The sequence below is a fragment of the Leptopilina heterotoma genome, unplaced genomic scaffold (assembly GCF_015476425.1).
Source record: "Leptopilina heterotoma isolate Lh14 unplaced genomic scaffold, ASM1547642v1 Lhet_191, whole genome shotgun sequence".
NCBI lineage: Eukaryota > Metazoa > Arthropoda > Insecta > Hymenoptera > Figitidae > Leptopilina > Leptopilina heterotoma.
Window position 1 is genome coordinate 982,442 of NW_025110910.1, and position 14,549 is coordinate 996,990.

At 25.0% G+C, this 14,549-nt stretch overlaps 1 protein-coding gene across 13 annotated transcripts in view; it reads right to left on the minus strand.

The window, feature by feature from the left end:
• LOC122500749 (disintegrin and metalloproteinase domain-containing protein 11) overlaps positions 1–12,244 on the minus strand; it is a 173,999-nt gene extending 161,755 nt beyond the window's left edge. For all 13 annotated transcript variants that reach the window (XM_043609835.1, XM_043609824.1, XM_043609836.1 and 10 more), the window contains exon 1: positions 11,759–12,244. In XM_043609835.1, coding sequence (XP_043465770.1) covers positions 11,759–11,843 — 85 coding nt within the window. In that variant the 5' untranslated portion in view covers positions 11,844–12,244. The remainder of the gene's footprint in view (positions 1–11,758) is intronic.
• Positions 12,245–14,549: the final 2,305 nt, after the last annotated feature.

Here is a 14,549-nt window from a genome sequence, read left to right on the forward strand (position 1 = left end):
TTCTGTAATTGGCCGCACTTGTTTGTTGCCGCTCCCCGGGATTAACGTCGAAAGGATTTCTCCTCGGGTGCTGGGTGCTTACAAAAGTCAGACACACACAACGCACAAAAATAGTCCGAAAATATATTTCTCTCTCTCTCTCTCTCTCTCTCTCTCTCTCTCAACCTAATTCCCGTCCATTCGTTATTTAATTATTTTAATTTTCAAGTTCTTATTAAGCTTTGCGAGTGTAAACACGAGCGTTTAATTGGAAATAATGTGAATTTTAATTAATTTGTTTTCAACGAGAAAATAACGAACCGGTCATTTTTAATTTGAATTACCATAATGATAATTTAATTCCATCATTTACTGCAGTTGATTATGTTTTTTTTTTTACTGAAAAATAACAGAGTTATACCTCTAAATTCAATTTTTCCAAAATAATACGTACTTTTCGATTCAATTTTATTAATTTTCAGAAAAATGGATAGAATACAGCAAAGCATGAACAATGGCTAAAGAATTAATTTTTTGAGAATTTTTAAAAATTTTTTCATCAAATTTTATATAATTTTCCGAACTAGGGAAAGACTTTGGAAAAGTATGGAAACATTTTCATTGTATATTCAAAAAAAAAAAAAAAAAATCCAATCGTATTTTCCATAGTCTCAAATAATAACTCTGCATTTTTTTTTAAATTACAAACTCGACTTTTAATCATCAAGGAAAAGAACAATTGCGAGTTTTTTTATACATAAAAAATGTAATAAACGCAAAAAATCCAATTAAATTCTGATCAATAGAAGAAAACGCAATTTTTCTGTACAAAACAGAAAAAAAACTTTAATAAACAAATATTTATATATATATATATATATTGTTTTAAGAATTCTATTTTTTGCAGAAACTAAATAACATTTACAATCATGAATAATAAAAAGACCGAAAAAATAAAAAATGATGAGAGAAAGGAAATGAATATAATATATACTAAAAAAAGTATAACGAAACTAAATAAATCCTAAAAGTTATTTAAAATGTATATTCTACACAAAAAAAAATTGTAATTTTTTTCTACCATTCAAAAGGCTTTTTTTTATTTCACGATCAAAAACAAAATCAAAAAGGAATTATAAAATTGTTCACGAATTGATAATAACCGCGTAAGCCACAACGGAAACAATGTACATATTCGAATATCTGTTCAAAAAAGTATTTCTGTTCTTTTCTTTACAAAAGTTCTTTATAAATTATTATTTAAATAATAAAATTTATTTGAAAAAATAAAATTTAAAAAAAAAAAGTAAAATTTTTTTTTTATAATTCTTTGACCATCGACCAAAATCACTCAAATATTGAGATTATTATTTTTCTAGGGGGTGACTTTTAACTTCGATTTCAATTCAATTATTATTTTCCAGAAATTTTAACTATAATTCTTCTTTAAATGAAATATTTCAATTATTTTTAATAATTATCGAAAAAATTCTTTGAGAATTTTTAAATTCATTTGTTTACCATTAAATTTTAATTTTTAACGCAAAAATTTCGATTATTCTGAAATTCTTCAATTAAATATTATTTATTTATTTCGGAAAATGAAAAACTTCAAATAATTTCAAAATAAATTTAAATTAAGCTTTTTCAAAAAAAATTAGTTCTACAGAATTGTTAATTAAAAGTATGAAAAATTCAAATTTTCAAAAATTTTAATTTGTAACCATTTCGAGATTCAATTATTTCTAAAAATTCGCAGTATAATGCTTTTAATATTTAATTATTATTTAAAACTTTAATTTTTATTAGAAAATTCTAATTTTTATTAAAAAATTCTACGTGAATTCAATTATTTTAATACAAATAAAATGCAAATAAATAATTTATTGAATAATTGAATGTTCCCTAAAAACTGAATTCTTATAAAGAATTTTATCAGCAAATTTTTAAATAATTAAATTCATAATTCATTCGAGGAATTTTAATAAAAATTTTAATAATATTTAAATTATTAAAGATGAATAACAAAATTATTCCCGAAAATTCAATTATTTTGAGGCATTTTAATAAAATTCTTTGCAAGGTTGAATTATTTTTAAAAAATAACAATATTTATCACAAGAATTCAATTATTTTTAAAATTAATAAATTTCTTCTTGGAAATTCAATTATTACCTATTCTAAAAAATTCTAATAAAATCAGAAAATCGTTTATTGACATAATTGATTTCTTTCGAAGAATTATTAATTTAAATAATAATTGAATTCTTACGAAGATTATTAAAAAAATTTTTTTTTTGAATAATTGAATTCTGTTTGGTTTATGAAAATAGTAGATATTGAAAATCATTGAACTAAGAAAAGTTTTTAAAAATAATTAAATTTCACAAAGAATATTCTATTAAAATGTTTGCGAAGAATTGAATGTCTGTGTAGCATATTTTATTAAATTTTCTTAAAAATAATTGAATTCCTAAAAAGAATTTTAATATTTATGAAAATAATTAAATTCTTGGGAACAATTTTATTATAATTTTTTAAAATAATTGCATTTTTAAGAAAAAATGTATTACTTTTAAAAATAATTGAATTCTTGTGATAAATATTGTTATTTTCTGAAAATAATTGAATTTTGCAATGAATTTTATTAAAATTCCTCAAAATAATTGAATTTTTGTAAATAATTGAATTCTTTAGAATTTTATCAAAAATTTTTTTAAAAAATTGAATTTTCATGAAAAATATTATTATTAGTATGAAAGTAATTGAATTATTGTGAAGAATTGTATAAAAATTTTGTTAAATAATAATTGATTATATTCATTTTTTCGAATTTTTTTTAAAACTGACATTCTAAATTAATTGAATTCCTGTGGAAATTTTATTATTTTTGAAAAAACCAGAAATAGTAGCTTTTAGTGGCTGAAATTTAAAAAAAATTCCAAATAGTAGCACAACGTAAGAAATAGTAAATAGTAGGTTTTAGTAGATGAGTGCGAAGCCTGGAACTGATGTTTGCCTACTACGGTTTTTAACAATTTTTTTTGCAATTAATTCACGTCTTTCTGACGCTTTTTTGCCGACAAAAAAGAACGGCCATGTGACGGTAAACCCAGGACGCTTAGCTGAAGAAAATTTTAACCTCCTTAGGTACTCTCGACACGAAATTCCTCCCCCGAAGTAGTGCTACATTGTTCCCGACCTAGTGACGGATCTGAAGCACTTGACCAAGCGTTTAACGTGGTCCACTTTCTCCACAGCGCAGTCGCATTTTTCTTTATTGGATTAAATTAAAAGTCACGACGAGAGTATATATAGCGTGTAGAGAAGACAAGAAAAGAGAAAAAAGGAAAAAAAGAGACAATGATGACAAACAAAGCTAAAAGTTCCCTCCTGAGAAAAGAAGAGTAAGTTTTTTGGTTGTGTGTCGTGTAACAATCACAACTAACTCCCGAAGGGTCGACAAAACTCCAAGTGCGTTACCTATATATTGTGCTTGACCATATATATGGGCGTGGGACACCCCTCGAGCTGAGACCCAACGCCCGAGGGGTGACAAATTCAAAATTCACTCGCCTTTTCTGGCATATGTGTCCTGCCAATCATAAAGCAATTCAGACCTTGTTACATATTTCGGATGTACTTAATAATGGATGGCGACCATGTGAATTCTATTTTCCTCTCAATATTTACGATTTACTTTTGGGTGAAATAAACAATTACTTCTATTTTTAATATACTTTTTATTTCTCTTTTCACTTTCATTTCTTCATTATTGTTGTCAAAAAAATAACACAATATTTAACTACAATATTGCTTCAAGATTGCTTGTTAATATTGACAATATTGCCCCGAAATTTTTGGGGTAATATTGACTACAAAATTGCCCCGCAATTTTGAGATAATACTGACAACAATATTGCCCCTCAATTTTGGGGTAATATTGACTGCGCTATTGCTTCAAGATTGCATGGCAATATTGAGAATATTGCCCCGCAATGTTGGGGCAATATTGACTCAATATTAATTATAAAAATAATTTAATTCTTGCGAAGAATTTTATAAAAAATTTTTAAATAATTCATTTCTTTCGACTACTTTTATGCATATTTTAATTTAAATAATTGAATTCCTGAGAAATTTTTATTATTCATAACAAAAAATTAAATTGTAGCGAAGATTTAAGAAAACATTTTTTTTTAATTATTGAATTCTGTTTGAAAATTTTATGAAAATAGTTAATATTGAATAGTTCAATTTTATAAAGAATTCGATTAAACTTTTTGTCAGTAATTAAATTCCTCCGCACGATTTTATTATATAGAACTTATTAAAATACTTGAATTTTCAAGAAGAAATTTATTACTTTTTTAAAGAATTGAATTTCCAAGAAGAAAATTAATACTTTTAAAAATAATTAAATTCTTGTGATGAATAATGTTATTTATAAAAATAATTGAATTTTTCAAAGAATTTTATTGAAATCTCCCAAAACAATTGAATTTACGAGAATAATTTTGTTATTTATCTTTAATAATAATTAATTAGGATAAATGACAAAATTATTCCTGAAAAGTCAATTATTTTGAGGCATTTTAATAAAATTCTTTGCAAAATAATGTGTAATGTCTGACTAAAGAGAATATTTCTGCTTAAAATTAGAAATTTAAATTTCTATGCTTAAAATGTTTAACGTCTGACTAAAGTAGATTTTTCTACTTTAAATCAGAAATTTCACTTTTTCACTTAAAATGTGTAATGTCTAACTAAAGTGGATTTTTCTACTTAAAACCAAAAATTTTAATTTCTACGCTTAAAATGTTTAATGTCTGACTAAAATGGATTTTTCTACTTAAAATTAAAAATTAATGTTTTTCTTAAAAATGTGTAATGTCTGACTAAAGTGATTATTTCTACTTAAAATTAATAATTAAACTTTTTCTCTTAAAATGTGTAATGTCTGACTAGAGTGGATTTTTCTACTTAAAATTAGAAATTTAACTGTTTTGAATTTTTCTACTTAACATTAGAATTAATTCTTTTTTACTTAAAATGTATAATGTCTGACTAAACTGGATTTTTCTACTTAAAATTAAAAATAACTGTTTTTCTCTTAAAAGGTGTAATGTCTGACCAAAGTAGATTTTTCTACTTAAAATTACAAATTTAATTTTTGCTCTTAAAATTAGAATTAATTCTTTTCTACTAAAACTGTATAATGTCTGACTAAAGTGGATATTTCTACTTAAATTTAGAAATTTAATTTTTCTTCTAAAATGTGTACGGTCTGATTAAATTGGATTTTTCTACTTAAAATTTAAAACTAATGTTTTTCTTTTAAAATGTGTAATGTCTGACTAAAGTGGATTTTTCTACTTAAAATTAGAAATTTAACTTTTTCACTTAAAATATGTAATGTCTGACCAGAGTGGGTTTTTCTACTTAAAATTTAAAACTAATGTTTTTCTTTTAAAATGTGTAATGTCTGACTAAAGTGTATTTTTCTACTTAAAATTAGAAATTTATCTTTTCCCCTTAAAATATGTAATGTCTGACTATAGTGGATGTTTCTACTTAAAATATGAAATTAAATATTTTACTTAAAATGTGCAATGTCTGACTGAAGTGTATTTTTCTACTTAAAATTAGAAATTTAACTTTTTCACTTAAAATATGTAATGTCTGACCAGAGTGGGTTTTTCTACTTAAAATTTAAAACTAATGTTTTTCTTTTAAAATGTGTAATGTCTGACTAAAGTGTATTTTTCTACTTAAAATTAGAATTTTAACTTTTTTTCTTAAAATGTGCAATGTCTGACTAAATTGTATTTTTCTACTTAAAATTAAAATGTCTAATGTCTGACTAAATAGTATTTTTCTACTTAAAATTAAAATGTGTAATGTCTCACTAGAGTGGATTTTTCTACTTAAAATTAAAAATTAATGTTTTTCCCTTAAAATGTGTAATGTCTGACTAAATTGGATTTTTCTACTTTAAATTAAAATGTGTAATGTCTGACTTAAGTGGATATTTCTACTTAAAATTAAAATGTGTAATGTCTGACTAAAGTGTATTTTTCTACTTAAAATTAGAATTTTAACTTTTTCACTTAAAATGTTTAATGTCTGACTAAAGTGGATATTTCTACTTAAAATTAAAAATTAAACTTTTACCTTTAAAATGTGTAATGTCTAACTAAAGTGAATTTTTCTACTTGAAATTAAAAATTAATGTTTTGCTCTTAAAATGTGTAATGTCTGACTAAAGTGGATTTTTCTACTTAAAATTAGGAATTTATCTATTCTACTTGAAGTGTGTAATATCTGACTACAGTGATTATTTCTACTTAAAATTAATAATTAAACTTTTTCCCTTAAAATGTGTAATGTCTGACTAGAGTGGATTTTTCTACTTAAAATTAAAAATTAATGTTTTTCTCTTAAAATGTGTAATGTGTGACTAAAGTGGATTTTTCTACTTTAAATTAAAAATTAAAGTTTTTCTCTTAAAATGTGTAATGTCTGACTACATTGGATTTTTCTACTTATGTAAAATTTAATTTTGGATTTATTTTATAATTTTTTTTAAATTGAATTCTTTTATTGAGAAATTTAATAAAAATACTAGATATTGAAAATGGAATTTAGAATATTTTTTTAAAAGAATTGAATCGTTTTAAAGAATTTAATTTGAATTTTGGAGAATAGAATTTTTGATTTTATTATTAGCGAATCTAAAGTAGTAGAAATTCTCCAAAAAAGAAAAAAATAGAAATAGGTAGGTTTTAGTAGATGAGTGCGAAGCTTGTTATTATTATATAATTTTTTCTTTCTTTTCGATACTCTTCCCCCGATAATTAATATGAAATAATTAATTTTCTGCGGTATGTGTGTATACATACAACAAGCGATGAAAAGATGAATATTTTGTGGCTAATTTTCCAGTGTTCACATAGTGACTCTATAATACTCGTACTCTACCATAAATATTTTAATACTTTGAGTAAGTGGTCTTTGGATTTTAGTGTGGAGATGAGTACACTTAAAAGTGAGCCTTGACAAGAGCTCTTTAAAGGTATCCATAGGAGTTGTTTAATTTTCGAAATCGTAATTTTATTCTAAATCCTAAATTACTATTTCAAATTTTATTCACATTTTGTTGAATTTCTATCAATGTGAGTTAAATTAATTACATTTTGAAATTTTCTCATTTTCAAAACAATTCAAAACATTTCTCGATGTACAATTTACTATTTTATGATATTAATAGTTTTTGGAGAATTTTGTAGTATAAATTTTGAATAGATCATAATAAATCTGAAGTATTGTTCTATACCTGTAAGGATTAGTGATACTTGACTTTGGATAGTTTTAGTATCGAAAAATCAAAGCGAAAGTTAAAAAATAAAAATAAAATTAAAAACTGTCACGAAAATAAAAATAAATATAACAAAATTAAAAACAATAATAATAAAAACAATAAACCATAAATATTGCCATCAATATTTTTTCAACATTTTTAAGTAGCATGAAAATAAAAATGACCACAAATTTAATTTCTCTTTTTCAAAGCATTTTTCAAGTAATCGGATATATGTAAATAAATTTTTTTTGAGTCATACGATATTCTACAGTAGATGAGAGAAAATATTTACGAACGTGTGAAAACGATAAAAATCAAATTTCAAGATATTTGGAAATGTTTAATACTAAAAACAGACTAATTTCATTCCATCAATTAAATTTTTATAAATATTTACAAAATTGATATGTACACACTATACGACGACATTTCATTAATGCTAATTTAATTATTAAATTTCTCATGGAAATTTAATTTGAATTTCTTGTAAATGTTTAATTAGAATTTTTTTGTTAAAAATTTAATTTCAACATTTTGTCGGATGGAAATTTAATTTTGAACATTTTTTCAGGATAAAAATTTAATTATATAATTTATAAAAATTTTAAAAAATAAACTTTTTTTTAATTTTCATAATTTTAATACAGGTTTTGTTTCTATTTTCGCCGATTATATTTTTGTAAATTATTTTTATGATTTAAATTATTATTATAGCCGTAATTATAAATTTTATTAGTTTGTTTTTTTGTATCATTATTTGCAGTAGAAAAAAAGTTGTATTAAATTTTAAATCCAAGTGGAATCGAACCAGAAACCACAGGCAAAAAAAAATTTTTTATTTGAACCAAAAGTTTTTTTTTCGCTTTGAGTTGTTTAATAGAAAGTGAAAAATGTTTTATAATAAAAAGTTCCTAAACTTTAAAGTCGTCCATAAAGAGCGTTTTATTTTTTATTGACCAAGGACACGCTGTATTATTTCAGTATGTGGTTTAAAATTTAAAAGTGTGTCGTCAAAATCTTCTTTTTGACGTGTCCCAAGTACCAATTTGCTTTTGAGAGCCGCTTTTTCTAAGGGAACATCTTAGTGACTATTTCCAGAGTAACAAAATGTAAATATTCGAGAGGAAATTACAAAATTCTACACAATGTTCTCAGCGAGGATTTTTTTTTTTGAATTTTCATGCAATCAACTTGCAATTTAAAAAAAGGACACTTAGCTTATTTTCTATTAAAAACTAATTATATTAATAATTGAAAAAAATCGAAATTTAACACCACGTTAATGAAGAAATATATTTATTTTCTTAAAAAAAAGAAAAGAATTTAATTAAAAATTTTTCTTCTGCCGCAAAAGAAAATATAAACATTTATGATTTTTTTTTCATGAAAAATATGTGTAATTTTTTGTAGTACACTTTTTCATAATGAGGAATTTAAAATCTTAATTATTATCTTTAGAAAAATTTAAAAAAGTTCATAAAATTCTTGCACGTAGGGGGAAAATTTTAATTAACAACACTGAGGTGTAAAAAATACAATTTTCGCCAATACAGTGAAATTTGTAGCTATTTCAAGTGAAGCTTCTTTCGTGAATATTAAAATTAAAAAGGATAATAATAAAATATAATAAGTAATAAATAAATTGAATCCCAATAATTTCGATAAATTATAAAATTATAATAAATAATATAATAATATATAAATAATATATATAATAATATATATTATAATATTATAATATTATATAAATTATTTATCTAATTATTCTTAAAGTTATTATTAAAATAATTAACTATTATTAAATATAATAATAGTAACAATAATAATGAATTATAACAATAATTTTTTTGTTGAATGGAGGATAATAATAATAATAATAATAATAATAATAATAATAATAATAATAATAATAATAATAATAATAATAATAATAATAATAATAATAATAATAATAATAATAATAATAATGAAAAAAAAAATAATAGCAAGGAGAATAATAATTATAATAACAATGAAAATTATAATTATAATAACAATGAAAATGATGATTATAATAACAATAGAAATAATAATTATAATAACAATAATCGTGGTAATAATAAAATGTGATTTTAGGGAAAGTCTTTGGGGGGAATGTTTGGTTCATCATTGTAAAGATATGGAGGGTTGAAGTTTCGGGTACAATAACCCCATATTAAGTATCGTAATAAAAAGTTGTCTTCTTGCTCACAGTATGGACGTTATTTCTGTTTTATGCTTTCTCTTCACTGACCTTTACTATTATCAACCATTTTGCCCTTTCTTTTTCTTTAATTTTCAGACCATTCTAATTTTACTATATTTTCTCCACTATAAATATAAAGTTTGACGTACTTTTGTCTAAGCAATTATTCACGAGCAACGACAACAACAACAATAAGAATAATAAAAAAAATAATAATAAAATCTCTCTATAAATTTGAATTAGTAAATGTCATTTTACTCTCGAATTAGTAAATTTTACTAGTAAATAGTAATTTCTACTAATTTTTTTCAGTAAAATTTACAAATAGTAATTTCTACTAATTTTTTAGTAAAATTTACAAATAGTAAATTTTACTAATAAATAGTAATTTTTACTAATTAAAAAGCAAAAAGTTATAATAAATAGTAGTTAGACACAAATTTTAAAATAAAAGTTTACAAATTAATTTCGAATTATTTTATTCAATTATTTGTTTAATTATGAAAAGAAAACGAAGAACGAATAAATTTTGTTAACTACTAAAATTTTAATAAAGAAATGAAAAAATTAGTGAAAAATCTTTAACTAACTAGTGAAGGTGTTTTTACTAATTCAGATTTAGGAGAGTTTTTATCACCTTTGGGATTGAAGCGGTTGGAAATTATCTATTAATTAAATTTTTACAAATTCTTTTAAATAGTCCGGCGATTTTCGCAGTAGTTTTTGTCTTTAAACTAACAAGGGATTATATGCAGTTTTCTTAAACAATTACCCTCAAGTTTTTTGCATTCCGAGAAAACGATTGATTTGATTGAAAGAATTTTTGTTTATTTATTTTATTTATTATTAATTTTTTTATTATTATTACTATAGATTATTATTATTATTATTCATTTTTATTTATTTTTATTTTTTGTTAATCAATATTTTTAATTTTTAATCAAAAAAAAAAATTTATTTAAAAAATTTTTTTTTAATTTTTAAAAAATTTTAAAAACTTAAAAATCTTGTAAAAATTCCTTTTTGCCTTTGCCTTTACTATGACAGACTCTTCCTCATAGCCAGGACAATGTATAAAACTTAATAGAAAAGTAGAAAATCTTGGAAAAATTAATTCTAGTCGTTGCCTATATTTTGACAGATATTTAAATTAACAGTTTAGTGCGGTTAATGATTTTAACTAAAAATTCAGATTTAGAGAGTAAATTTATAATTTTTAAGAAATTTTTCCCACCCGGAAGTTTTGAAATCCAAGTTAAAAATTCTAAAAAGTTTTAAGACATTGTAGGTACAGTACGGGTCAAAATTAAGAGACCATCCATTTTCAGGGGAATGAAAAAATTAAAAAAAAATTCAAACATAATAGAAACTAAAATTTTTTTCGCTATACGTTTTAAAAGATGGTAAAATTTTGAATTTTGACTTATAGAAGTGATTTGGCCAGTACTTTATTTAGATATTTATAAAAAATTCTAATCCTAATTTCCACATTTGAATAACTTGTAAAAATTGTTTGTTTCTATAATTCTCATTCTGTAGAAAATGATCTTTAAAATAAGCTTAAGATCATTAAAAAAACGGTCACATTATTTTAAGTTATTCAAAACTTTTCTAAAACATTGAAAATTAGGATTTAAAAAAAAATGTTGAATAAATAAAAAAAGTATCTAAATAAAGTATTGGTCAAATTGAAAGATTTTGCTCTTTTCAAACTTTTATCATTTTTAAAGAAGAAAAAGATTTTAGTTTCGAAATTTTGTTTTAAAATGTTTTTCATTCACTTGAAAATGGGTGGTCTCTAATTTTGACCGGTACTGTAACTAGAAAGGAAAAGTTGCGAAGAGCGAAACGAAAGATATTCAAGTACATCCCCTATTTTTATTGGCCATATAAAAACTGAAATGCTTAAAAAGCGTGAACTGTGATATCAATTGTCGACGTTTCAAGTGTTTTTCCGAAAAAGGGACACTTATCGAGCGTGGAGTGCAGTTTAGATAGGAGATGAGATGAGGGTGTAAAATGGATTTGGATAAGGTTGGGGTCGTAGATCTTCTTAGGAGGAGGGTTCTCGACCGAAAGGTCCGGGAAATGGGATTCAAAAACAGGATTAAATAAGCATTAGAAGCAAAAGGGAAAAGGCGAAAGAAATAAAAAAAGAAAATTGAAAAATTCCCACAGGAAGAGAAACTTACCTCGTTTGGACGTGCTGTCGGCGCTGCTAATAAATCCAGGTACAGCGATCACGAGAACAAAGAGTCCACAATGTACCCAAAACATGTTTACGTCTTAACAACATTGTTTAATTCCATATTACATGACGCTCGTTAAACACTAGGATGGCGGTGCTTTTAGTCGTGCCACGCATAATCGTCGCAACTACCTGGCCGCCTTAAGACTCATGCGTTACTAGGATGACTCTCTCTCTTCGGCTCTCGGGCCAATTCAGAGTAATTTCCCTTTCTTTTTTTTTCGACGACTTCTGAACCTCTTGAAGTGACGAATCGACTCTAGATTCTCTCAGTAGTATAATAATAATTGTAGAAATTTATTGAGAGGGGAAATTTATTAATACATGCCGCCGCGGAGGTTCACTCGACGCGAAAACCGTGGCAGACTGAGCGCGTTCTACTAGGGAAGTGGACCGCCGATAATCACGCCTCGGCTGCCATCTTCTTCCTCCGGTGGAAGTCGGGAGTATGAAAATATTTGCAGCCCCTCTACCCTGAGAGAGCGCGGACCCACCTCTCTTTATCGATTCCTGCGCCATTTTCCGTCATTCCTGTCGAATCAATAACCGCTCCTCCTAAAGCACCACCGCGGAGATCAACGGAGATGCGAGAATCGGGAGCCAGCGCGCAACATCACAACGCGCAGCCTCCCAGCGGAGGAGCCGCTGGACCGTCCGACGACGACCGAGACGCGTCGCTTCGTGTTCCGCACCCGTGTTTCTACCATTCGACTTCTTATATTTGAACCAACAACTTTACGCACTGTGCGTGGCTAATCGCAAGCGGAAAGAATACAAAAGAAAACCTTGTACATTCCAGGATGTGGTCCACATTCCTACCCATAGCTTCCTAATCAAGGAGGAAAGTACTTTTGTAATGATCCGATCAAGTCGAGGAAATTTTACATGGGGGCTACAAACTAAATTCTTGCCTAAGATAAAAATTGATAAATAAGGGATTTTCTTTATGTAAATGATAAGGTTCGAGGAGCCAGGTAGTCAATCTAATGGTCTTTAAAATCAAAAAGAGCATAAAAGGAAAAATAATTAAATCAAGTTCGCGTAAAGAAAGAATGCGTGGTACGTATGCGTTAACTAAGGCTCGCTTAGGCTCAAGGAGCACTTAAGGCTCAAGACATGTTTTAGAAGCTAAAAACTCGTCTTAAACTTAAGATTGGCCTGAAACTTTTAAGACTCGTCTGAGGCTCTTGAGCCTTAAGCGAATCTTCAAAGTTTTTAGCTTCAAACAAGTCTTGAGCCTAAAGTGCGCAAGGATCACTTGGCTAAGACTTAGGCTTAAGACTCAAAAGCCTTAAGCGAGACTTAAAAGTTTTTAGCTTCAAATAAGTCGTGAGCCTTCAGTAAGCAAGGCTCACTTTAGGCTCAAGGCTCAAGAGCCTTAAGCGAGACTTTAAAGTTTTTAGCTTCAAATAAGTCTTAAAAATTTCTAATTTTAAGTAGAAAAATCCACTTTAGTCAGACATTACACATTTTAATCAGAAAAACTTAAATTTCTAATTTTAAGTAGAAAAATCCACTCTAGTCAGACATTACACATTTTAATTTTAAGTAGAAAAATACTATTTAGTCAGACATTAGACATTTTAATTTTAAGTAGAAAAATCCAATTTAGTCAGACATTGCACATTTTAAGAGAAAAAGTTAATATTCTAATTTTAAGTAGAAAAATACACTCTAGTCAGACATTACATATTTTAAGGGAAAAAGTTAAATTTATATTTTTAAGTAGAAAAATTCACTTTAATCAGATATTTTGAGTGAAAAAGTTAAATTTCTAATTTTAAGTAGAAAAATCCACTTTAGTCAGACATTACAAATTTAAAAAAAACATTAGTTTTAAATTTTAAGTAGAAAAATCCACTTTAGTCAGACATTACATATTTTAAGAGGAAAAATTAAATTTATAATTTTAAGTAGAAAAATACAATTTAGTCAGACATTACACATTTTAAGAGAAAAACATTAGTTTTAAATTTTAAGTAAAAAAATCCACTTTAGTCAGACATTACACATTTTAAGAACAAAACATTAATTTTTAAATTTAAGTAGAAAAATCCACTTTAGTCAGACATTATACATTTTAAGTAGAAAAGAATTAATTCTAATTTTAAGAGCAAAAATGAAATTTGTAATTTTAAGTAGAAAAATCTACATTGGTCAGACATTACACCTTTTAAGAGAAAAACAGTTATTTTTAATTTTAAGTAGAAAAATCAAGTTTAGTCAGACATTATAGATTTTAAGAGGAAAAATTAAATTTGTAATTTTAAGTAGAAAAATCCAATTTAGTCAGACATTACACATTTTAAGTAGAATAATTTCAATTTCTAATTTTAAGTAGAAAAATCCACTTTAGTCAGACATTACATATTTTAAATGAAAAAGTTAAATTTCTAATTTTAAGTAGCAAAATCCACTTTAGTCAGACATTATACATTATTTTGCAAAGAATTTTATTAAAATTTCTCAAAATAATTGAATTTTCTCGAATAATTTTGTTATTTATCTTAATTAATTGAATTCTTTCGAAGAATTATTTATGTAAGATTGAATTCTTGGGAAGAATTATATTTAAATCTAAAAGAATTAAAGAAAATTAAATTCTTCGATATGTTTTATTATTTATGAAAATAATTGAATTCTTGCTGAGAATTTTATCCACAATTTAAAAAAAAAATTAATTATCCATGTTAATTGTTATTGTTTATGTCTCGCTCGAGGCTCAAGGCTCATTT